The sequence below is a fragment of the Lepisma saccharinum genome, chromosome 10, assembly GCF_977018435.1.
Source record: "Lepisma saccharinum chromosome 10, izLepSacc3.1, whole genome shotgun sequence".
Classification (NCBI taxonomy): Eukaryota; Metazoa; Arthropoda; class Insecta; order Zygentoma; family Lepismatidae; genus Lepisma; species Lepisma saccharinum.
Window position 1 is genome coordinate 18,145,976 of NC_139238.1, and position 23,101 is coordinate 18,169,076.

The following is a 23,101-nucleotide window of genomic DNA, read 5'->3' on the forward strand; positions in this document are numbered from 1 at the left end:
CTTACATCCCATAAAGGAGTGATTATTAAAACCCTTACACGACAGGAAATTTTTTGAGAGATTAAAATACTCCAATGCATATATTTATTTTCATTATTCTTACAGGTTCTATAATTTTCAAAGAACTCAACGTGAATTGCATAGATTGCAACTTCGAGAATGTCCACATTGGATTTTTGAATGGTGAAAATATGGAAGAATTCCTTCTTCATTCAGTTCATGTCGATGATGGCTCGGCATTTAGCAAATTGGAATTTGACGAATTGGAGGTGAAAGGGACATTGACGGCAATGTTTGTAAATGGGAGAAGTTTTGAAAATTTGGTTTTTAAGTCTGATGACACAGTATTTACAAAGGCTTTTACAGTGTACGGTAATGTAACCTTGGATAAGGAGATGACTGTCAAAGGATTTGTCAACGGTGTTAAGTTTTCAGAAAATTCCTTGCTGCTGATAGAAGGAAATCAAACACTTCCAGGTTGGTGTAGAGTTCTTCCATTTTTGTATCCTTTTAGTGTACTTAAGCAAATTTTTTGGGTGTATACTGCTTCAGCTTGTCTGGCACCGTGCCCATCTGGTCTTAGTGTCGGGGTTTGTGCTCGGGCTATGCACGAAAAGCTAACTTTTCTTGTGATATTTCGGCCTGTGTATGAGACTGGTGGCTGGCTACCCACCATCATGAGGAATGGAAGCTACGAATGAGTAGCGTAACCTGCTTGTGGAAAACCTACGATGACAACTGGGGGTCGTCCTGCTGACTACAAGTCACCCTGTAACTGGTTGGATGATTGGTCACCTCTACTGAGGCATGGGGGAGTGAGTCTGGCAATTGTTAGGTGGGCCCTAGCCCTCAAGGGCTGTTGCAGACAGCTGGTGCCATGACACAATCAATTGCCAAAATTTTGTTTTTCACAGAGAAATTACTGTATTTAAATTCTGCCTTTTAACTTTATGTAACGTATATCTTATTGTGTATGATATGTTATTATTAAACAATAACTATAAATAGATTGAATGTGGTAGTCCTTTCACACAGTGTTAAAGGCAATTTCACCTATCCCTGTAACAAGTTGAGTTAAGATGGAGTACAATTAGATTATAGTGCTCTCTCAGTTTCAGGCCAAGAAATTTCTTAAGCTGGGTGTGGCTTCTTTTTATAGTAGTATATTTGCTCATTTTTAGTGTCTTGCATTTTCTGACCCTACAACCTTCCCTGTCTGGTCACGGCATTGAGCTCTTTAATCCCTGGTGACGAACATCACCTCTGAAGCAAGATACAAGAACAGATAAGGTAACAAGAATCCTGTAATCAGAAAAAAAAGTTGATATTTGAGAACAAATTAGTATTTTCTTCATCAGTTTGTTGTAAACATAATCTAGGTTTGTAAACATAATCTAGGTAGCAGCTTGAATATTAGATCTATGCATGCCTATATTTATAAGCATAGATAATGATCTGATACATTACATTTTTGTCCATACTAAGTTGCAAGATAATGCAAATTTAGTCCTTTATGCAATTTTTAGTGTACAGGCCCTAACCTAATTAGCCTCTGTGTTTATAATTTATAAAAAGCATAATTTGAAGTATAAAGATGTTTGGTCTAGCCTCTGGGTTAACTGGGGCATGCTCCTGTGGTTCAATATTGTGACAGTGAGACAGCTGGGGATGTTTCGCAAAAGGTTTGCTGTCTGGAGGGATACCATCCCTGCATCCCCTTTCACTTCCAAGTACTGCATAAAAATGAACCTTCGTTTTAATTTTTCAGGCTGATTGTACTTTGTTATTGTTAAAGCTGAGTTGTTAGAATTGCTATTGGTATTTGAACACTGGAACAATTTGAAGTTAATAATATTTACAAATACACCTTGACCACAATAAGAATGTCACTGTAGTCGAATTTTCAACCACGTGAGTGGAGAGAACATGGGCAATGCAATCAGCTGCTTGCAGTGTTCCCATGTTCCTGCATTGACAATTTGTGCAACATTGTCAAAATGCATGAGAGAAGGAGTGGCGAGGAGAGAAAACAAATGAGTTAACACTTCAGTTCGAATTGCCAGCGGCATTCTTATTTTGGTTACACTCTAATAAGTACTTCATTGCAACTGTACTACGTCGATTTACCAGAGTTTTTTATTTTAAAATATTCATATTTAAAAGCTGAGATAATGGAAATTTTTAAATAACTGTATTTTTGCTAAGAAGTTCACTTTATCGTATAATTCTGATCCAAAATTAATTAAAATGACTTGTTTTTCATAATTTCCCGTATATTTTGACTGCTCAATTGCATAGCCTGTTAGTACCCTCTTGACAAGTATCTGCCAATATTGGTGATTAAATTTGCACCAATACTTTGATACTGAAAGCTCAGCCTTATATACTTAAATATAAAACTATTTTGCATGTACTAAATTGTTTTTCTTGCTTCCAGGCCGCCACTTGCTGCTGAAATCTGCTTTTGTAGATGATTTCGAGGTAGAAAATTTGAATAATGTCAGCATTGATGTATTGTATGATGAAGTTGTGACTTCTGAAGGAAAACATACTCTGAGTGGAACTAATGTGTTTCATAACTTACGAGCTGATGTTGTAGAGTTAGGAGGCTTGCTCTCAGATGTAGATGTATCAAAAGTTGATCATCTTGCACTTAAAACGCATGGAGATCAAGAAATTACTGGTAAGTTTATGCGTAAATATACAAAACCAAATTTTATATTTTTCCATTATTTTTATATTTAAAAATTTCATACAAAATGAATTTTTAACATGACTTCGTAGGTTTCTTGTTTTTGTTAACATTTGTACACTGTTGATGACTGCCTCCTCAAGTTCCTGTTCACGCATTAATGTGAGAATTTGTGTATTTTTCTCAATTAAATTATGTCCAAGCAGATTCTGTTCCTGTTACTCTTACAGTGGAACCACATATAAAAAAAACCTGTGCAGACCAGTGACTCCTGTTCATCGTACTCCCGTGTAGAGGGAGGGGCTGAGTGGAGCATGATACCTTATGACCAGAGTTGAGCGGGTGAAGGGGAAGGTGATTTCTAACAATTACCAATCTTTCTTCAGAGTATTAAAGAATTGCAATATTAAAATGTGTTGTGTAATCACAAAATACACACAATATTAGTGTAAAATAATGGAAATTTTGTATTTGTATATACATCACAAATCTCCAAGGGATCTCCATAGGATATCCACAATTTGCAGATCAGATACATGGATATCCATTAGATATATATATGGTATATATCCATGTGCTATTAAAAATTTACAAATGTTTTGATATCCACGGAAAGATTATTTCATAGTGTCTAGTCATTCATTATGTTAGGACTCAAACTCTGTGGTTCAGTTCTAAATCATAACTTGCAAACATCACCCGTAGGCATAAGTCCATTGTGTGATGCAGTAAGTCATGCATGCATGGCCAGATAAAAGTTCCTTTGCTACAAGCTGTGTGTCTCGCTGGCCACTCCACTTTGCATTTAGGAAGTTGCAGTGCGTACCCATGGTAATAAAAAAATATGTTCAAATTCAGTGCATATTCTGCATATGAAGGATATGCATGTGACAAAACATTTGCTGGATATATGTGTGTGTGTGTGTGTGTGTGTGATATACGATATATTACAGGGTGGCTACTCACTGGGAATTCCTTGAATTATTGGCTCTGGGGAATTCTGCGTGAATTTTTCTCCGTAGAAATTGGAAATTTGCAACTTTTATTAGTCCAAATCCCATTGAATTTATACATATTTATAAATGTCCTGATGTGCAAGTATTTCACAGTTCAGCTTTTATTTTTATTGAGGAAGGAAAAGAAAAGAAAGCTGCGTGGGAAGTAAAACTGAATTATCTCAATTTGTTTACTTTGTTAGTGCTCTTTGCAGAACAATCTATCTGACAAGACAGAAGAATATTACAAGATAAGATATCTCAAGTTGATTAGGTAAATTTGAGTGTGAAATTCTTTTACAATTAACAATTTTTCATAGATTAGTATATCCCGTAACATCTGTGACATCTGTGTTTGTACTAGATATACATATTTAGAGTCTTGAGTATGTGAAATGCAAATGTATACTCCGCACCTTAAAATATTTTAAATATATATACCATTTAATGGAATTGAATTACAATTTTTCGATTCATTGGAATCGCACAGACCCTTTATATTGTTAATAGGCTACATTTGTGTGTGGGTGGTAAAACGTAAGGTTGAACTTGTACTCTTGAATTTTTGGAAAGTTCTCCTTGAAAACCGGCAATTATACTTGAATTTTATCATGGTCTTAGAGGAGTGACCAGAGCCATAGTGGCTCATTCGTTAGGGCATCTGACTACCATGCGAGAGACCCGGGTTTAAACCCCAGTGAGGGAGAACCAGAATTTTCTCCACCTGTTCAAGCAGCTCCAGCACCCACCCAGTGTCATGTAAAGTGGGTTTCTGGAGGAAACTGCAGGGTTAAGGTGGCTAGGGGCATGGTGCTGATCACATCACCCCCACCTTCACCCCGTGATAAAGAAACTGTGGGGCACTAACTCCACACCCCTTATATGCCTTCATAGCATGGTGCAAAGCACGGGGGGAGCACTCCTAGAGTGACCACCCTGTGTTAGCTAACATAACCATCGAAATAGAGCCTTCCTGAAAATATTTTGTCCACTTTTGAGCCACCAGAACTAAATTCTGATGTCACTGCTTTTGTATCTGCAGAATAAACCACTGCCATCATCCCTAGTGGAAATAAAAAAAAAATACTGTCAATTACTAGCTACTTCAACTTACTTTTCATTACAAGTAAAACAAGAATCATGCTAATAATTGCCTCCCTGATGGCGCAGTGGTAGCATCATTGCTACAATCAAGGGGTCCCAGGTTCAATACCTGGTGGAGGCACATAATGGTTTGGATCCCACTTTAAACTGTAGGTCCAGTCCCAATTAGCCTTACTGTGCATAAAGTGGACTTGAAATACCTACTCAATCAATCATACTAATAATTCTACAATCATGTAAACTGTTACACTTGATTATACTGCAAGATTGTTATTCTCTTTCCAGGAATGTATACATTCGAAGATCTTACAGTACAGTCAGCTCAAATTGATGGGTTACTTTCGGGTGTCAAAGTTCCGGACGATTTGGTTTTAATAAGAGATGGCCATTATGCTATTGATGGCAACTGGACTCTTGAAGAAGATTTAATAGCCAAGAGAATAATTGTGGAGCATAAATTAAACCACATCGATGTACATAATGGAACTTTGGATGTTTTGCTCCTTAACTCTTCGGAACACCAAACCATAACAGGAGAGAAGACAGTTGAAGCAATCCATTTGTCAGATACGTGTGTCATTTCTGGAGGTATAAATGGGCTGAATATAAGCTATGGAGATGCAGTTGCTGTGATTGAGGGTGATTTGATAATTGAAGGTAGGTAATGTTTTGATGTAAGTACGGATGGGCCGATATGAAATAAAGTACAGATAAAAAATTTACCGATAACTGATATTCTACTGATCCTATATAAAATACCAAATGGTTCACTGACCTTTAATAAATGTACATTACCAGATAAACCAAAATTTTGCAATGAAAAAAGCTGTATATTTAGACATTTACTTTTTAAAAAAATGAGATAGAGATTATATGAATATAAAAAAGGAACGTTAAAAACTGTACTTACGTATGCGAGTATGTTTCTACTGTAGAACGACGTTTCGGAGATTGACTATCTCCTCCTTCAGGTTCGTATAAAAAAACTAGGTACTTAGCATAGTACTGCGTTGAAATGTAATATAAGGATTGTGAATAAGGGTTGGTTTGGATACATTTAAAATATTGTGTTTTTGCTCTAGAGGTACGTAAAAAGCTCGTCATTCACTAAAAAAAAAACAAAAAAAAACATGCACAATAAACCTATTCTCATGTAAAAAAGTTAAAAATCTAAAAAACCTGCATGAATCACTATACAACTTGCAGGTTCGGCCATTCCTACCCAACTGTGCATCCTAATCCACACGAAGGTCAGTTCTCCACGAATGTTTCCCCCTCCCCTTTATTTTCTCATTTTCCCTTATTACGTCACAAATCCAACGTAAATTCACGTTCTTCCCGTGCAGCTTGTATAACTTCCGGAGTGACGTGGAAACCGATATTGGGTTCAATCTTCCAGGCTTTGTCCCTTTTTTCTTTTTTAGTGAACGACGAGCTTTTTACATACCTCTAGAGCAAAAACATAATATTTTAAATATATCCAAACCAACCCTTTTCCACAATCCTTATATTACATTTTGACGCAGTACTATGCTAAGTACCTAGTTTTTTTATACGAACCTGAAGAAGGAGATAGTCAATCTCTGAAACGTCGTTCTACAGTAGAAACAATATACTCGCATATGTAAGTACAGTTTTTAACGTTCCTTTTTTATATTCTGGATTTGTGAGTAATACGCGCCAAACCTACAAAATGCTGTTTCGAGATTATATGTTTATGTCCATAAAAATAATAACAAAATGGCACAATATTGCATTAAGTTTTAAGATATTTATAGATATATCGGATCGGTAAAATAATCTGTAATTTTACCTATACACCAGTATACCTATATCGGCTGATACCAATATAGAGAAGTGATTAATCTGCCCAATCCCTACATGCAAGATGTTTCAGGCATAAGGTTGTAATTATTTTCCTGTATGTCTATTTCTCGTTAAGTTTGAAATGTGAATGTGATAAATATTTAAGTTCTTTACAGTGCTGATTGAAATATTGTTCGTTCATGGTAGACCCTGTAGTTTTTATTTCCTAATGGTTATGTTGAAGGATCTTCTTTCAAAGACTTTGGGTATTTGCATCCACATAAGCAGATATAATATTTGAAACTAAAATATTTTTAAAATAGATGTTTTTGTTTCACAGGAGATGTAGCAATTCTGGCTGAAGTGTCAGTTCAGAACGAATTTGAAAGTGGTGATATACTTGATTCAACGGGTGAATTGTCAATTATGAGAATTTTAGACCATGGCTTGAGATTAGATGAAGCTATTATCCCTATTGAAATGACTATGCAGGGATCCGTAAAGGTAGGTCAATTTTAGACAACTCTGCTATTATATGTGGTGTAAGGGGTGACTCTTTTTTAAAGACAATCAAATGCCAACCTTTCTTCCCCCTGGTCTGCATTTTGCAGACTAATGAGGCTCTGGCATCTAGACTCTCGGCTAGCATAATCCTCTGTGGGGTTTGAGTTGTGTCCTGTCCATGTGTGCTTGTCATGGTCCTTTCATTAATTTAATCCCATCACTTTTCATTCCCATCTTCACAATTAGCCAAATGTTTCAGAAAAACAAACTAAAAACAAATCAATCATCTCTTATACAATTGGTGAAGGTACAATGTATTTCACAAATCAGTTGAATAAGTTCCTCAATTACGGTGAGATGACATTAGTTTAGCAGGTTCGAGGATGCCCAATAGCAATGATAAATTGCCGTATACCTGAAACATATTCTCCATGTACATAAGAATATAAAGACTAAACTGGGCTAGCCATGTAGCTAGAATGGATGAGCACCGAATCCCAAAATTATGCTAGGAGGAAATATGTGAAGAAGACCTGCAGGAAGACCAAGGATCAGTTGGGAGAAGAGTATGCAGAAGGACGCAGACTCCATCCTTCACATCAGAAACTGGAGAAGAGCAGCCCAAGACAGGACATTCTGAAGGACGAAAGTTGGGGAGGCCATGACCTGAAAACAAGTCGAAGCACCATAGGTAACAGGTAACCTGAAACAGCCGCAGTTGGCCCTAGAGCGCACAAAGGCAGTGAAGCCCCTAATAATTTGCAGTATTCATTTTGGGAATGAACAATAAACAATGTCTTTGTCTATATGTGGTTGTACAGGTGCCCAGGTTTTTCGAAAGGAGGGCGTTGTGTATACTTTCATTACTAGTCATACATCATTTTGTAGATTTTTTTTAGGTATACTGGGCCGAAAAGGGGGGGGGGTTATGACCTGGGCACACAACTGGTTGCACACATTATAGGCATAACCCCTATGTTCTGGCAAGTTGCAAAATGTCACACTACACTGGTCCCATTATCATCCTATTCTGATAGTTTCAAGACGTTTTCCTTGTTAGTAGTGTTTCTTGATTTCAGGCTGCTACATTTGTAATGTCAGGAGAAAATTCATTCTACTTCATGGTATTTAATTTCAGATTCAAAATTTAAACGTTTCCACAATAAATGGTGTATCTCCAAATAATTGGCTTCGAAGAGACAGCAAGTTTGAATGGGTGACTGGAAAGAAAATATTTGCAGATGGTTTCCACCTTGTGAACCCTGCAGACTTGGAAGGGACTTTAAATGGAGTGAAATTGGCAGATTTTGCTACTGATGTACTAAAAGTACATGGAGACCAGGTCATTACAGGACACAAAACCTGTGAAAATATATCCACAGTGAGGTAAGATGCAGTACAGAACACATCGGATTATGTATCGTGTATAAATTGTAACATCTGCCAAAAATATTAAAGAAAATTGTGAATTTTTGTTTCATAACTGTACAACATCATTCTTACTACTTAATATGGATTACAGTAATTTACTTTATCAGCTTTTTAAATTACCTTCAAAGTTAATGTCTCAGACAAATATTAACATGCCACAATTGTTACTACAAATTACATTCTGATATCTGTTAAATGTATATTTATTTCCAGTATTGATGCAGCACATGTTCAATTTAGCGATCTTGTCTGGAATGATATATTGACAACTGACGGGAACAAAAGCATTCGTGCAAAGACTACAATATTGGGACCAGTAACAATATGGGACAAGTTATCAGCTGATCACTTGAATGTTTCTGATACAATTGGAGGAATTAATTTAAATCTGCTTTTGGAAGACTTGCTGTTTAAAGATGGTAAGTAATTCTATGTTCGTTACATTCACTATTAGATATAACCTGTATCATATTTACTCTTGCTTCGCTTTGGTACTCTTGTTTACTATGGTTAATGAATAGAGCTACATACTCTCTTAAATTTTTTTTAAAAAAATAATAAAACTTGCAATACACATAAGAGGTTTAAGTTTGGTGTTTAATTGAAATTTCACTGTTACAGTAAATGAAATCTTGTTTTGTTTAAAAACATTTTTATCAAAACTTTCATTATAACAGTCTTGCACTGAAATCAATAGAAGTAAACAGTTGATGTACTTCTAACTTCATGCTTATTTGCTTATGAGATAGTTAAGAACTATATGCAGAAAATCGGTGCATAATTCTCTGAATATTAGTGGCATGGTTCTTTATTAGCATGCAGTGTTAAGTGAACATTATCCATTGTGTAGTAATTTTAAATATATTGATTCTAACACTGTTTCAAGAGAGTACCACTTCTCTTGTCTTCAGGTGTACGATTTCTTTTTGCTGGAAATATCTTTTCTAAGAAAGTTGTTCATCTGAAGATGAGAGAGGTGTTCTCTTGAAAAGTAATGTTAGAATATATGCAAGTACCAGATGCACTTATATAACAGATCTGTGCAATTAACATTGCATGCCAGATCTATGCTTTGAGTAATATTAAACAGGTACCCAAATACATAATGCAAATTATATAGCAGTAAGGGAAGTTTCTGGATAATGGCGGAAAGAAAACAATATTTTTTAATGTCTAAATAAATAACACTTGTTCTCAGCAAGATAGGGGAAGAACTGAGGGAGAGGAGCTTGAGTTTGAAATGTCATGGTTAGCAGATACCAAGAAGCGACATTTCAGTATTGTTGATTGTTTGGAGAAGGTGTTTTAATGAAACTTTTCAGCCACAACAAAGATGTTTCTTGACAGAGTTAATCATGTTGATTGATTGATTTATTGAATTAGGCTTTTTTATGTCACATTTCTGCCACTTTTGACTAAACATAAAACATATTAACTTCAAGAGATTGCATGTTTTCAGAATTCTTCTAGTTTTTGGTATGCAGAACAATACCATGTCCACACAGTCCTACTTGGGACTAACCTTTTTTCTGATGGTGGTAGTTTGGTCTCCTCTCGCGTCCAAATCTCTACCTCTAGCTGGTCCATTCATCTGATACACAGCTGTATCTATCATCATTTTGTGAATTACCGATTAATAGATTTGAGTAAAAAGCCTACCCAATAATAGTTATAACATTGTCTCCTTGTAATCAAAGGTGCCATGCTAGATACCCAGTGGAGGTGTTAGTGGTTCGGGCCCCACTTTAAACTGTAGGTCCAGTCCCACTTAGCTTATAAGTGCATTAAGTGGAATTAAAAACAAAAACTCTAAAAGAAATCTCAGACTGAGTAAACCTGTTGTTTTTCAGTAGGTTCAGTGGAACAATGATTTGCAGTTAACTCCAACTGCCCCCTCTGTTTTTCCAAACCAACCATTCTGGATAGGGTGTAGAAATGTCTGGAGATTACAAGAAGCTTATAAGAAACTTTCATATACCTATGATTATGTAGGTACAGTTGCGACATACGTAACTCAGTTCTGCGTGTTTTATTCTTAAATTACTGTAGGTCCTGGCAAAATATAATTTAAAAACTTGTTAATTAAACCTTATTTGTACATAATGCATTTATACGTAATTCGGTGTTATACATATTAATTTTCATAAAATACAGTTGATTTGTACGTAACCAAGCTACAACAATGTCACAGAAGTGACAGTTTTCAGTTACTACTGGTCAGCTATGGACAACAGAAATAGTAAAAGTTACACACTAGACCAGAAAGTACAATTTATACAGGAAGTGGGTGCTAATCCACATAAAAATAAAACAAATACCTGCAGATAAATGCCATTGTAGACGATTTTTTTAAAATTGGGTAGTAAAACTATGAAACTACAGTGTATACTGTAGTATTTCAGTATCAAATTGTTCACTAATAAAGTGGAAAATGTAATGCATTTAAGAATCAAACTTTTAGATAAATTAATTTACAACTTTGACAGAAATAGCCTGTATTCCGTATATCTTGTTTCTCAAAATAGATACAATTACAGTATGTTAATAATGATATGACATGGTATCCAAATCAGATTTGTAAGTACTTCTCAGTTATGCATATTATTTTCTCTTCACTTTGACATATGTATGTATAACTCAGGTTCAACTGTATTTTGTCTATTAAATGTTGATACAAAGTTATCCTGGTGATTCTTATATCCTTCTTTTCAGGTACTCAAACTGTAAAAGGTAAAAAACATTTTGAAGGCAACTTGGTGTTCAAGAATCTCACGGTCATGGGAAAAGTTGGAAGCGTGGATTTATTTGGATTGAAGCAACTTTTGGCCAACCAGAAAGATAACTATATTGAAGGAAATTTAATTTTCACGAAACCTGTTCAAGTGGAAAGCTTTTCTTATGAGGGTAAGTCTAAGGTCACGTGTGCACAAAAGGTAGTGAATTTGTAGGTAGCAGATGGTATGCACAGGTCAGTCATAAAATTTCTAATCACAACCGTTCAAGTATACAGGTGAAAGCGACTGGTACTGCAGCTTTTTTTCAATGCTTGGTTCCTCTCACGAAAATGCCAACACAATTTCTTTCTTTGTTGTAAAATGTATGGATCATATGATTTATGGCTTCTGTCTTGCATGTATCGCATATCATTTTGCACAGTTTCATTTGAAAGCATGTGTGTTATCCCGTTTTTACAACCCAGTGACATGGATCCTATCGTAAGTAAGGTGTACACAGATCCGAGAGATTTCAGTGATTTCCATTTGAAAGCAATCCCTTCAAGAGATCAGAATCTGTCAATTTGGTATCAGGGTAACCTCATGGTATAAAAACCACTGGACTTGACATTATCTCTGTGATGTTGAACAATTGTTCCTTCCCAGTGTGATTTTTTTATCACTAAGTGTAGGCAACGTAAGACTCGCATATGTTTTTCAAGCAATGTTAATGTAGTTCATATTCCCACTCTGTTCTGTTAGGCAAGTACTTAAAAAAGAACCTGCTCATCTCCAAAGCAGATTCTCAGTCCTTTTAGAGTGATTGATTTATTTAACATCGCTTTTCTGCCACTTTTGGCTAATAGCGAAGATGAGGACGAGTGATAATATGATGAAATTGATGAACACTCGCAAAGAACACCCATGTCCATTGGCATGGTTCGAACCTAGGACCCCTGGCATCGTAGCATGCTGTCATATCCACTTTGCCATGAAGGTTGACAGTCCTTTGGGTATAAGGGGTAACCCTTCCACATAGTTTACCCAATTGTCAAACTCACTTCCACGTAGTACACCCTGGACTGAATTTTGCAGACTCACGAGGCTCTGGCGTCTGGATAATAATCCTCAATGGGACTTGTATTGTGTGCCATACATGTATGTTTGTGATTGTCCCTTCATCTACTTCACCTCACTACTCATCACCTTTCATCCTGATCTTCGCAATTAGCCAGAACTTCCAGAAACACGAAGTAAAATAAATGTATTCAATTAATCAATCAATTCCATCAATCAGATTCCCTCAGCCACAACTCAACCTTGTAGGCTCTAGTTTTAATACTTTTACTATTGTAATGTATCGTTTCTATAAGTTTAAGTTTTAATTTTAATTTTTACATTATTTCTCTTCGTGTAAGCCATCAATGATATGTACTCTTCTAAACTGTGATAGCATCAAACATTATTGATATATATCATCGTTTAGTGGAAGAAAAGGCTTCTTAGCCTCAACTGTGTCATGAAAAATAAGACTAAATAAATCTAATAATGAAAAGAAAAAAAAACTTCAGATACCTGTTTACAATGAATATGTCTAATTGTTAATGTGCTAGCCTTGCTTAGTTTTGTAAAGACTATTAAGTTATCATGTCTCCTTCGTAGCCAAATGGTTAGGACTCTTGCCTTTTGGTGTGAGCAGTCCAGGTTCGAGATTTCCATTGCGAGTTTCCAAATTTTCGGCATTGATCCAGCATCATGAGGACAATTGGACTTGAAAAGATGTAGCCAGGAAACAACAGCGATGGGACTTGATGTGCTGACCACGTGTTGCACAATAACAATTCCACATAGCAGTCCCTGGTCCTTAGAGGGATGTTGTGCCATGCATTTTAGTTTAGTTAGTATTGCGTTATTTCACTGGTTCACTATATCAGTGGCGTATGCAAGGGAAGGGCTTATTGGGTTTTAACCCCCTCCCCCCTCCCCTTGAGCTTGTGAAATATGAAAAATGGTGGAAAAAAAATAAAATGGCCAATTTATCACAGTCGGAGATCTGCGACATTACTACTACTACTACTAATAATAATAATTTGAATTATTACTATTATTATGCAGCATGGAAAAAAAGCACAGCATTCCAAACACACGTGTCTTTCAGAGTGAATGCCTTGAAAATAAAATTAAGGCAACTATGATTTTAAATAGAAAAAAGTTGTTTTGTATCACAGTTGCAACATTGTTCAATATACTGACGTACGCAGGATTTTTTTTTCGGGATAGTAAATGTGGATAGCACATGGCTTCGTTTTGGAGGGCAGGATGCATATTAAAATATTTCGTATTTTTGGAGCTTTTCAGTCTATTAAAATTGTTTTCAAAGACAAAAATGGTAACCAGGATTCACTATAAAAGAGGTTTCACATTTACACATTTTGATTTCTTAAAGTTCTTAATGAAATTTTATTTGAAAATTCTGATTTTCTCAATTTTGGTAGGATCTGTAACCCCATCACCCACCCCTCTACGTACGCCAGTGTTCAATGAACGTGTATTTTTTGTGTGAACAATGAGACTTAACTAAAGTTGTTCTTGGTTTGTTGTAAGCAGCTTGTGTATAGACAAAGACTAGGCAGACAAGAATACAGTCACCAGTCTGCCTTCCCATTGTTTATCGCATGAATTATGGGCAACATTTATGCAGGGAAGAAACCGGAAAAATTCCAACCAATTCTGGGAATCCAACCTGGATCTCTCACGTGGTTGTCAAATGCTCTACCGACCAAACCACCGCAGCTCCTTGGATGAGTTCCATACTTTGATTATTTCAATATATTTTAATATATTTTCTTGTTTTTGTGGATTTTCTTCACACTTAAATTGTCTCACCTAGTTGATCAGACAAAAAATGCTCCCAGAATTTGTTAAAAATCGAATGTCTAGAAAGTCATTTTGTTCTATTGCTTTCATAAATATATTTATGTAGATCTCTACTACTTAATGATAGTAGTGATATAAGTAGTAACAGTAGAAGCATCAGTAGTTGTATTATTACTAATTAAATTAATTTTAAAAAAGTATTAATTAATGAAGAGTATTGTTAATTGAAGCATAATAAAATCCTGCAGACGCTACTGCACTATATCATTAAAATAAGCTTAACTCATGTGTGTAAAAAGGCAAAGTTCCCTGTGCAAATAGCACTGTGCCATGAAGGCACATTATAGGGGCCACTTGCGTGAGTGCCTTCCCTTAATTCCACTTTTATGTTCAAATAGGCTATTTAGACTGTTTAAAGTGAAATCTGAACCACTGCACTGTGTGTGTGTACTGGGAATTGAGCTTGGCATTAAAATAAAACAGTTCTAGCCACTATACTACAAGGGACAAAGTAAGTAAGTAAGTGTGTGTGTGTGTACATAAAATAAAAGCAAAGCAAAGTGCTTCTCTGTGCTATGCACCATGCCATGAAGGGGTGTGTGGTTAGTCACACTTTCTTGTACACTTATTTTACCCCCCCCCCCCCACTTGAACAGGTGAAAAAATCCCAGTTCTCCCCCACCGGAGATTGAACCTGGGTGTGCTCAGATGCCCTAACGACTGAGATACCGTGGCTATGTGTGTGTACATAGATTGCTATTTTTATTACCTCATATCTCTTAGATGCCTCAACAACTTCTCTATTTTCTACATCTACAGGTACCATGGATGGTATTAGTCATAAAGATTTTGGATCTGCATGGCTGCTTACTGAAGGAGATCAAACAATATCAGAACATGTCACACTGCATAACGTGTCTGCTGAAGCAGGCATTGTTTTAACTTCTGGATTGTTGAACGATGAAAACTTCAAAAATAAGATGGATGGTCTCGTACGCACAACAGACGATGCTTCATTTACATATGTACAGTTTGGTAAGTCAGTTAAGTAGCATTATCCTGCTAATAGAAATATTCATGACGCTATTAAAATGTGATTACAGTGGAGCTCCCATTTTACTGTCCTGGATTATACTGTTTCTTGTATAATAAATTTTGTCTGCCTGGTCTCAATATAACAAAATGTTAACAATTTTTTTACCAGCCTATAATTTTCCTATTTATTTTTTCAGACTGAATTTGTTGTAATAATGAATAAAATATTAAAAGATTTCTCAAATGAGAAATTCTGTTTAAATATTGAGTGATTATTCACCTCCTTGTATAATGTGTGTGGCCAAAAATGAACTAAAACTTTTAAATTTAAAAAAAATATATAGTATACATGCTACAGGGTGTCTACTAAAATAACAAATACAAAATTCTTGACTTTTTCATGACTTGACATATTTTTCCTTTTTCTTGACATTTCCACCTCCCCCCTTTCCTTAACATTTATTTAATCATCCCCTACTTAGGTAAAGTTGGAAATTACGAAAATATATATTTTTATTCAATGAAAACCACAAGGGTGGTTAAGTTGAAAACTGAAGCTGTACTTTAATGAGAGATTTAGACTTGATATGCATGTAAAAATTAATGTTTCAGACTTCATCCTAGATGGAGGATGGCCACATTACTTAAATATTTTTACAACAATTCACACATATAAGAATGTAATTGTTAAGACATAAAGGAAAAAGTCTTAACCACAACTCAATACAATTTTTAGATTTCCAAATATTCAATTTTATCAAATCCCAGTACAAGTATATAACAATGTAAATTCACTATACTGTAAAAAAAAAAAAAAAAAGCAAAAATTCTTGACCAACAGCATAATTTCTTGACTTTCTTGACTGGTACTAGTTTTATTAAGAAATATCAGATCTAACCTAAAGACTCACATTATGGAAAATATACTAACTGTACAACTATTAAATTTAGAAATGTTCATAACAATTCAATGATGGTGAGTATGTTCATTTTCTGCCTTGACACACATTCACATCTTTCTAGGAGAGAAGTTTCTACCTACTACCTTTGAGGGTTATTCAGAAATTAAGTTCTGGTAGACCGTTAAAAGAGACAAAACATGTTTGTCACAAGTTTATTATGGCTTGAATCCTTGTACTGTGAACTAACCAGTGAGGCACTCGTCATAACGTGCTGGATATATGAACATGTGCATTAAGACTCAGCTGGATGTTTGCAGTCAGGGCAGCTGTTTACGAATTTTCATCTTTTGAAAACCACTATGATCTATGATATTCCAAAATTTAAGAAAATTGCATGTGCCTAGAATTTCTCCTAAGAGCATTCATGTGAATCCTTGTGGGGTTTGCTTTCACTGTTGTCTAGATATTATCTGTAGTTTAATAGACTTTTGTAGCCATGAAACTATTGAGATTATATACGAGGGTGTACCCAAAACAAACAGGATTTTTTTTTAAAAGCATGTATTTTTTTTTCTTTTCAAAACAACCTTATCACCTTCAAAGTACTCTCCATGACACTTAATACATTTGTCCAATCTCTGAATCCATTCTTGGAAACATTTTTTAAACTCATCTGTTGTGATGGCTACAGCTCCTTCCTAGTTTTTTTCTTCACCTCTTCTACGTCGTCAAATCACTGTCCCTTCATGTCCCTCTTCATTCGGGGAAACAAGAAAAAGTCGCACAGAGCAAGGTCAGGTGAGTAAGGGGCATGGGGCAAGAGAGTCATGTTGTTTTTTGCCAAAAACTTGAGCTCTGAGCTCTTCTTTCAAAGCACGGCATGTTTCCACTAGACACTTTTTTTGTTGGTCACTCAGATTCCGAGGCACAAATTTTGCAGCGACCCTTCTCATTCCCAAACCTTCTGTTAAAATTTGCTGAACCGAGCTGCAAGATAGTCCAGGTAACTTCCCCAGCTCTTCAATGGTCCGTCGTCGGTCTTCGAGCACAAGTTCACGAATTTTATAGACATTTTTGTCCGTTCTGGAAGTTGACGGACGTCCAGAACGGGGTTTGTCATCAATCGACATGTCACCTTTCTTGAAGCGAGAAAACCACTCGTATACTTGAGTTTTCCCCATAGCGCTGTCCTTGTAAGCTGTGTTCAACATCACAACCGTTTCTGCGGCATTTTTCCCAAGCAGGAAACAAAATTTCACAGCCACACGCTGTTCTCTTACATCGGCCATCACAAAAAATGAGGTGCGAGCGAAACTGCTTTTACGAAAAAAATCACCGTGACCAGAGACAAGCCACTGGGTGCACTGAACTCGCAACGAGTTGCTAGATGCTTGCCTGGTGGGAAAAATTCATACTACGGAAGCTCCACCCAGTGCAGCATTATTAAATTTTTTTTGGGTACCCCCTCGTATTTTTAATGTATTTTAAAAGGCTAAGAAAATTTGAAAACAGCTGCCCTGGCTTCGGCTTCTAAAGACTCGGCTAAACTTTTGGCTGCCTCGAAGGCAGCTTTTTTCTGATTTTCCTTTCCTTTTGAAAAACTGCTATATTGTTCCAAAATCTGGAAAATTAAGTATGCTAGAGCATTCACATAAATCTTCATGTAGTTTGCTTTTGCTGTTGCCTGGATATTCTCAATAGTTTTGTGATTACGTAAGTCTATTAAAGCTGCCCCCCCCCCCCCCATGGTGGAGTGGTTAGCACATCACCCTATGATGCCAGGGGTTGCCGGTTCTAATCCTGGCTTAGGCATAGGTGCTTGTGAGTGTCCATTCATCAATGTCATCATATCATCACTCATTCCCATCTTCGCAATTTGCCAAAAGTGGCGGAAAAGCGAAGTAAAATAAACCAAATCAATAAAATTAATAAAGTAAGTCTATTAAACCATTGATATTATCTAGACAATATCGAAAAAAAGATACGAGGGTCATCCAGAAAATAAAGACCATTTGGTTATACAAAATGAAAAAAACAATATTTATTGGAAAAAAAACAATTCTGTTCCATACCTGAAGCTTCCTTCACTTCTCTACATAATCACCTCCTCCTACATTTAAACATTTGTCGTATCTGGGCACGAGCTTCAGAATTCCCATGTTATACACTTCTGCCGCCAGTTCATTAAGCCAGGTGGTCACAGCATTCAAACAAAAGACCGCTCGCGCATTTCCGCCAAAAGGCACTACGATCAATGCAAATCGTTATTGTGAGAGACTAAGAAAACTATGGTGAGCCATCCAAAGCAGGAGGCGAGGAATGCTTTCTGGAGGAATTTTGCTTCTGCACGACAATGCCCGCCCTCATACTGCTGGTGCAACTCAAGAATTGCCGGATGAATTCGGATGGGAAATTTTTGATCATCCACCCTATAGTCTGGACCTTGCTCCTAGCGATTTCCACCTTTTCCCTAAGGTGAAAGAATTTCTGGGCGGTAATCGTTTTGGAAGTGGTGAAGAGTTGGAGAATGCAGTGACCACCTGGCTTAATGAACTGGCGGCAGAAGAGTATAACATGGGAATTCTGAAGCTCGTACCCAGATATGACAAATGTTTAAATGTAGGAGGTGATTATGTAGAGAAGTGAAGGAAGCTTCAGCTTTGCAACAGAATTGTTTTTTTCTAATAAATATTGTTTTTCATTTTGTATAACCAAACTGTCTTTATTTTCTGGATGACCCTCGTATGTGAATGCTCTGGAAGGAATTCTAAGCAGGTGTAATTTTCCGGAGTTTTGAATATCAGCGGTTTTTCAAGAAGAGAGGAAAATTCAGAAAAAGCTGCCCTGTGTCGGCCAAAGGTCCAGCCTGAGCCTCAAGTGGACAATTTCTGATCTTGCCACCAAATTTCCCAGCCTGGACATGGGTATTCTTTGCATGTTGCTTCATCAATTAAATCTAACAATCACTCATCTTCATCACAATTATCCAAAAGTGGCAGAAATGTGATTTAAGTAGCAAAATTACAAATGCAAAATACTTGTCACACCAACAAAGCACTGTAAAGCAACAAAATACTGTAAAAAAAAGTTTTGGATAAATTCATCAGTTCCACTATTGCAATGTATATACTTTTTTCAGATGGTGATGTGACGTCTTTGGGTCCAGTTACTGTTGAAGGAACCGTTGGAGGCATTGATTTGTCTGAAGAAGCCATTACCTTAGATTCATCAGAGGAACAAGCAATTTCTGAAACCAAATATATTAAGGAGCTCATCGTAGAAGGAAATGTGCACGTCAAAGGGGATATATCTGGTGTGGACACCGATGAACTGTGCTCTTTCATAAGCTCACAGGAGAAAGAAGGGTTTGCAAATCTGACCATAAAAGGTAAATATTAGAATATCAATTGTGTAAACTGGCCTAGTATCAAAAATAGTGTGTGCTACACAGAAGTTGTACAGTAATGCATTTAGGTTCATGAAAAATACCCTGTTATTTCCTTCTGTGGCTTTTAATTTAAGAAATCAATCATGCATATGGTGGCATCAATTTCACTTACCCCTGTTTCTTTCTCTTCTATTTGAACAGCAAGATCTACTCCCTTGACAATGACTTCTGACTACAATGTTCCAAATTAATGCATCAACCCACCCAGAAAGAATAAAGTGTTCATGCTCAATTAGTAATGACAAAGTGCAGTAAAGTGTGGATGTTTTAAAGTTAGCATGCAACAAAGCCTAACTTCCTTTCTTAGGCGATTTCATGAAATCCTTTCACCCTAACATCCAAAGAGCAGTTTTTCCAAACTTAGCTCTTCCCCACATTACAATTTTTCAAGTTTACAATTAAAGTGTTGTACATTAACTGTAAAAGTAACTGTCGATTTCAAAAAAATAACTCCGTTACAGACACTTACTTTTAAAAGTAGCTATAGAATTCCTAAAAAAAGGGAAGCATTACTCGCAATTGCATCACAACTAGTTACTTCCAAACGGTGAACACCGGCATTCCTAAACTGGAAAGTTTAGTGTTACAGCAACCAAGTCATCTTTCTGACCCTATCCTGAGAAAAATAAATCTAATCTTGATTGTCTTACCATTTTGTCACTTGCATCTTGGCATGGTTACCTGGTCAATTTCTTGTTTCAATCTTCAATCAAACTTCTCTGTAACATTGTGGACTAGGGATTGGATGACCAGATGGTGGTGTTCTGGATAGTGAAGAGCATGGGCCAAAGCTCAAACCCATGGTTCCTAGTGGCCCCACATTTGAATCGGCTCTTCAGATGCCAAATCTTCCTCTGGCAGTTGCTGCTGTGTGGTATACTCTCCCTGACATGAGCTCTTCATCTGTTAGGCTGAACAATCTTACGTGTTGGCTGTAACCTGTATATGTTCTACCGTACCATTAAGGTCAGTCATGGTAATACCAGCACATAAGTTTTAACTGCCCAATTCTCCATGTAAAATAGCAGCAAATCCTAGTAAGAAACCATAAGAAATATTCCACACACAAGCAAATTCATGTGGGGTGTAAGGGATGACAGTCTGGTAAAGCACGCAACAGTCAACCTCACTTATGTGTAATGCATCCCCCTAACTGCTTCTTGCAGACCAACAAGGATCTGGCACCTGGATCCACAGCCAAGATAACCATCTGTAGTCATCATGTGCTCCTTGGGTGTGTGTGTGTGTGTGTGCTCTGAGTAGCCTCAGCTTTTCAGTAGACAATGGAGATTTTATCCTCTGGAACAGTATAGTTTTAGTTTCTTGTTAAGGCAAAGAGGGACAGTTACGCACCAGGCATGCATTTATTCCAATATCGTCGGAATGAACAATGCTACTAAAAAGATCTCCGTCAGAAATGAAGAGTATGAATTTCTCCCCATCTGGCAAGTGGAAGCGGTTTCCTAAGTTGATTATTAAGCCTTATACGATTTTTGAAAAATATGATGAATTAGTATTTACCGAATCCCATGTATTCCTTATGGGACATCAACTTCAACTTCAAGTTACGGCTCATCAAATGGGAGTTTCGACTTTTCCTACTACTATGACATAGTTCGTGTCCTTTTTCCGTCCATGTACTTTTCTATGTCATCGGATGTTTGATATTCCCGAGAGAACGAATAAAATAATGGTCCCATAAGCCTAGTGCATTTCTCCTTGCCTCCTACGGCCATCCTGGCAGTGTTGCCAAACCTGATGTGCATAATAGAGCTAAATTTCACCATTAATATAGCTAAAGAGGACTTTCAAGGAGCTAGATTAACAAAGGCTGCATAAAGTGCCTACTAGGGTAATTTTAGTTGTCAGAGGGGTGCTGCTATTACCATTAGCTTTAAAGTGATGGCAATTTATTCTTAGTTTTCACCGCCTAGATTTGGCGGCATCACCCATCTCAATAATCCAATGATGTTAATATAAAGTCGAAAATAAAGGGTTCCAGGATAACAAAATTGTCATCTTCATCTTAGCCACAGCGCTATATATAAAAATACATGGGGAGGAAGGAAGAGGTGGGTGACGCAGCCTATAGCTATACGAATATCACGCCACATGCAAAATGTACATTCATGGCAAAAGTTGGTATTTATGGGCCGGAGCCAGTGCTGGCATCATAGTGGGGCAGAGGGCAGGTGCCACAGTTCAGTCAGAGTGCATGAAAGAGCCAGATCTGGCTTCAAAAGAGCGAAGTTGGCAACAGTAATCAGCAGCTGCCCCAGCGAGAAAGACCTAGAGGAAATTGTCCCTCCTCGCCTTAAGTAGTGAATGAATTAGTTATAAAAATTGATTAAGTTTTCAAAAGACATATTTTATTTTCTTGTTGGTTGCCTGTCCTCAATTTTGTTTTTGTTAAGGGGCTTCATTGCACGGCAGGCAAAAATAGCTGATGTGTCCATACTCTAAAAATCAATAGAGTCAAGTGCTAAAACGATCTGTCAAAGTGGGACGGATGCTATACCCCAGCTGAGATAATTTGCATGAGCATCCCCTACCTATTGCATTGTCTCCATGTTGATTCATACAAGCATCTTCCATTCTTCTCAAAACTCAACTGAGCATTCCCCCAGGAATTTCCACTTCGAGCACTGTCTAAAACACTTGTTAACAATAATATAAAAAGTCCTAAAATTCAAAATTTTTGTTTTGATAATTTCCTTTTCTTTTACAGGTTCAGTATTTTTTAAAGAAGAACCAGAAGTTTTAAACTCGTTGAATAACGTGAACCTTGATGAATTGAAAAAGAACATATGGTTGGCTGATAAGGAAGTTGTTCTGTCTGGAGAAGTCCGTGGCAATATTCTAAATTTCCAGAATGAAGTGAACGTGGAGGTAATATTAATTTAGTGTAAATATATTATTTGTAAAAATAAGTAAAAAATTACAATATTACATTGCTTCTTTTAACTTAATTTTCCTGTTCTCAATATAACAAAATATAAAATTCTTTCCCATATTTTACATTTTTTCATATCATAAATTTTAGTCTCAAGCTTCTTAGAAACATCGAATCGAGGTTCCTGTATTGTCACTAGTTATTGTTACTAAAAACCCCTAAAAGTGATTTTAGAACTGTACAAAGGAAGGAGCAAGTTAAAAGTACTATTGGTACTTGCTGATATAGGTATATCATTAGTGACAATTTTACTGATCCATATTCATGTAAAGAACTTGTAATTGAATGTATTATTCTGCCATTGGGCGATTCCACGGTGACGTGTGTGATTTGAATGGAAAATGTGAAAGTAATTTGTTTCAATTCATATATTTGTGAATAAAACTACTTGCTTCTTTTAAAAAAAAAAAAAATTTGGTAAGGGCCACATACTGACCATGAAATATTCCAGCAGTTGTTCGTAAAACATGATTGTTGCATGGAAGTCAATGCCTTTGTGCAGTGAAAAGACTTCTCTGCTTCTCCGAGTCATTGACAAGCAAACTCTGTGAAGTGTCTGTATTTTGCCCATATTTTTGTCAAATGTACCAGAGAAGTGCTGTTTCAATTCCTTGCAGGTTTGGTTTTCATACACTTTCTT

The 23,101-nt window shown here is 36.5% G+C and overlaps 1 protein-coding gene across 2 annotated transcripts in view; it reads left to right on the forward strand.

Annotated features, from left to right (window-relative positions):
* The window catches only part of clos (closca), a 152,256-nt gene that overhangs the window by 102,273 nt on the left and 26,882 nt on the right, over window positions 1–23,101 (forward strand). For both annotated transcript variants that reach the window (XM_083129614.1, XM_083129615.1), the window contains exons 12-21: window positions 106–477; window positions 2,438–2,683; window positions 5,077–5,448; window positions 6,938–7,101; window positions 8,240–8,487; window positions 8,746–8,951; window positions 11,245–11,436; window positions 14,943–15,158; window positions 19,200–19,448; window positions 22,237–22,397. In XM_083129614.1, coding sequence (XP_082985740.1) covers window positions 106–477; window positions 2,438–2,683; window positions 5,077–5,448; window positions 6,938–7,101; window positions 8,240–8,487; window positions 8,746–8,951; window positions 11,245–11,436; window positions 14,943–15,158; window positions 19,200–19,448; window positions 22,237–22,397 — 2,426 coding nt within the window. The remainder of the gene's footprint in view (window positions 1–105; window positions 478–2,437; window positions 2,684–5,076; window positions 5,449–6,937; window positions 7,102–8,239; window positions 8,488–8,745; window positions 8,952–11,244; window positions 11,437–14,942; window positions 15,159–19,199; window positions 19,449–22,236; window positions 22,398–23,101) is intronic.